Source organism: Asterias amurensis, chromosome 13 (assembly GCF_032118995.1).
Source record: "Asterias amurensis chromosome 13, ASM3211899v1".
NCBI classification, from domain to species: Eukaryota; Metazoa; Echinodermata; class Asteroidea; order Forcipulatida; family Asteriidae; genus Asterias; species Asterias amurensis.
This window is the reverse complement of record NC_092660.1, coordinates 18,939,959-18,943,126: the sequence shown is the minus strand read 5'-3', so window position 1 is coordinate 18,943,126 and position 3,168 is coordinate 18,939,959. Positions and strand designations below refer to the sequence as shown.

The 3,168-nt window shown below is 39.7% G+C and overlaps 1 protein-coding gene across 1 annotated transcript; it reads right to left on the bottom strand.

The window, feature by feature from the left end:
- Positions 1-722: 722 nt before the first annotated feature.
- Positions 723-2,204, bottom strand: LOC139946312 (uncharacterized). Its single transcript, XM_071943937.1, has one exon. The coding sequence runs from the start codon at positions 2,202-2,204 to the stop codon at positions 897-899; it is 1,308 nt and encodes a 435-aa protein (XP_071800038.1). The 3' UTR covers positions 723-896.
- Positions 2,205-3,168: the final 964 nt, after the last annotated feature.

Below are 3,168 nucleotides of genomic sequence, written 5' to 3'. Positions count from 1 at the left end.
CTAAACCACTAGTTGACAACCTCTTCACCACACATTGATTCCTTTATTAAATCACTTGTACATTGAGCTGTACATGGAACTCACACACGGTTACTGTACGTGCACACTCCATCCGTATCATATTTATTTGGTAATAAAGCCACACAGCTCCTTAACCTTAACTTGCACGAATCACATTGATTCAATGTTTAGCGTTACTATAAATACACACAATAGCATGAACATAAGTTCGACAAATAACTTTCTTGAACAATACTTTTTTTTACAATCATAAATGCATTTGCAAACATTTTACAACGAGTGTACACGCCTTTGTAACGTATTGTATAATTTTGTATTGTATTGTTAATGAGTTTTTTTGTATCTTAAATTTGGATACATTTAATTACATAATCGAGGTGTACATGTATTTCAAAATAATATCAAAATCAATAACTATCGAATAGATCAATGATAGTTCATTATTGTTGTCAGTAATTTGTTCATATATATGAGGTTCATTTATGAAATCCTAATCCAAAATTTATGAAATAGAAATTGTCCTCTCTTCCAAAAATTGACGTTTTTATTGTAGCTTTTTGAAAACGTTGTCAACAAAGTACTCTGTAAATTATCTGAACCCTCTGAGTGAGTGTCGTCTCGAATATTTTACGGCTATGGTTTTTATGTACACTGCAACAACTGGGGTGTCAAATTGACACCAAGGGTGTCGTCACATCAAAGTAATCACCAAAGGAGGTTAACGCCAATGTAAATGTTTCCGCAGAAATAAGTGTTATTTAAACCCCACTTTGTGTAATTTTCCCCCTGTTTTATCTTAATGGGACATTACCCATGGTGTACATTCGAAAACTCCAGTTTATACAGTGAACCTGATGATGATGGTACTCATATGTCTATTTGTTAATGTTCTGATACTGCTTCTCAGCTGAACTCTTTGGCACTCTGACCGCTTCATAGCTGGTGTTGGTGCTGCCCTCTGGACGAGCGTAGTCATACTCTGGGCTGCCATTCTCTACTTCAGCTGGTTGGTAGTAGGTATCTTGTGTTGGAATTGTCTCTTCGGTCGTAGTGGGTTCCATGTAGATGCGATTCTTGTCCTCCGTTGGCTGCAGCTCCATGTAGTGATCGGGTTGGGTGTCTCGTGGTTCTTTCTCAGATCTAAGTATTTTTATCAGACGTTTCTGTCTGACGTCACGAAGGATGAGAATGATGATGGTCACGAAGAATGTAACAGCGAGGACTAAGACAACAATGAAAGCTACAATCCATGGTGTTGAAGATGGGGCTGCATCAGACGAGCTTGGGCTAGACACTGTTGTGGAGGTTGAAGTAACCTCGTTCCCTGTAGATGGAGTAGGATTTCCAGTCGATGGTCTCGTTGATCCTGCTGTAGATGATGTTGACGTAGATGATGTTGTGGGTTCTGTCATGGGTATTGTCAAGGTGTTCCTCACTGTAATTGGTCCGATGTGACATGCACGTGCCATACCGCCGAAATACATGGATGGTATGAAGCAGTCGAATGCAACACCATTATCAGCATCATCCACTGTCAAATCTAATGTCCTTAAGACTGTATCGCTATCATCGTTGATTACTGATGTCCAGTTGGTGTATCTAGAAGTCTGTATAGTGGGATTGATCGTCATTGTGACTGTTCCGTGGCTGCTCTCAGATGAACACCTCATATCTAACTCTGTCCCAGCGTCTACTGTAATGGGTCCAGCAGGAGAGCACATAGGGAAGGACGCACTGGGGAAGTATAACACTGAAAGTGTTACATTGGATGTGGCTACGACGAGGCCGCCTCCGATCGATAGTGGGTCATTGACAATACACACATATTCATCAGTATCGGACCTCTGCACATTGGTGATGGTAAAGTCTTGAACAACTGTTTGAGTAGCTTTATCTACCGATGTATCGAAGATGAACCGTCCATTGTTGTTAAAAACAGTGGCTCCACCCCATCTCAGGGTCTCTATAGGGTCCTCAGTCCTCCACTCCACGATATGGTTCGGCTCGAGGTTTGTAGCGGTACACCTCATTTCAACCTGCCCGCCCTCCTTACGATCAGCCTCTGGTGTTAAGATCTCTGCATACACAGTTGGTTGAGCACTGACAACCATCAGGAATCCGCCTGCATCAAGTGAACACCAAACACACACCAGCAAAACATACATCGAGATCCTTCCATCCATTGTATTGAATGTTAGTTTATTAAGTTACTACTAAAAAATTCATTTGAAAAGCAAGAAACGGACGATCCGGCGTTCATCACGCACGTACTATTGTAGCAGTGATTTATTTTGCAAGTATTTATAGCAATGCATGATTTTAAGCAAACATCCTGCCCGACTCCGGGAAAGTGTAGGCTACCCACAACCACTTTCACTTCATCTGGAGGTGGGCTTGGTACAACACGGTACCAGTCTCAAACACGATGTTTGTTTAGAGGTACTAGACACTATTGGTTTGTACTCATAATTGTTAGCGTAAAAACTTTCATGGTAACGAGCAATGGAGAGCTGTTGGTAGTATACAACATTGTTATAAACGGCTCCCTCTGTAGGAACTAATTTTTTAGAAAGGGGCAGTTATCTCACTCAAATATTAAAATACATACGCCTTAAGCCTTTTGTTAGACAAATGAAAGCATACCATACACAAATTATTGTGCAAGGGTGTTTTTTCTTTCAACATTCTCTTGCACGTTCGATGAGCAATTGAGTAAAAAAATTCACAGATTTGTTATTTTATGAATATGGTTAATCCTATGGATACTGATGGATACACCTAGAGAGAGTGTCTGTCTTTGACAATGTATCCAGTGCTTTAAAGGGTTCACTTTACACTAAAAGATCAATTTCAGTTTGTATTGCGGAAAACAATGATAGGAAATGCGAACTTCCATTCTGTAACAACCTTTACGATTAATGCCACATACGTTCACACACAGCCCACAATGTAACAGCGATTTACCAATGCACATGTGAAGTTAACGTTCCTGTACTTCCTTATACTTACACGCCAATGAACTTAAAGTCACCTGGAAGTGGTATTTTTTCAAAATAAAGCTTTTGTCACTAATATATGTGTTTTGATAAGTGGAATGTGAATAAACAGTTAACTAAGGTTTTAAAAAATCAGTTCTTATGTTATTTA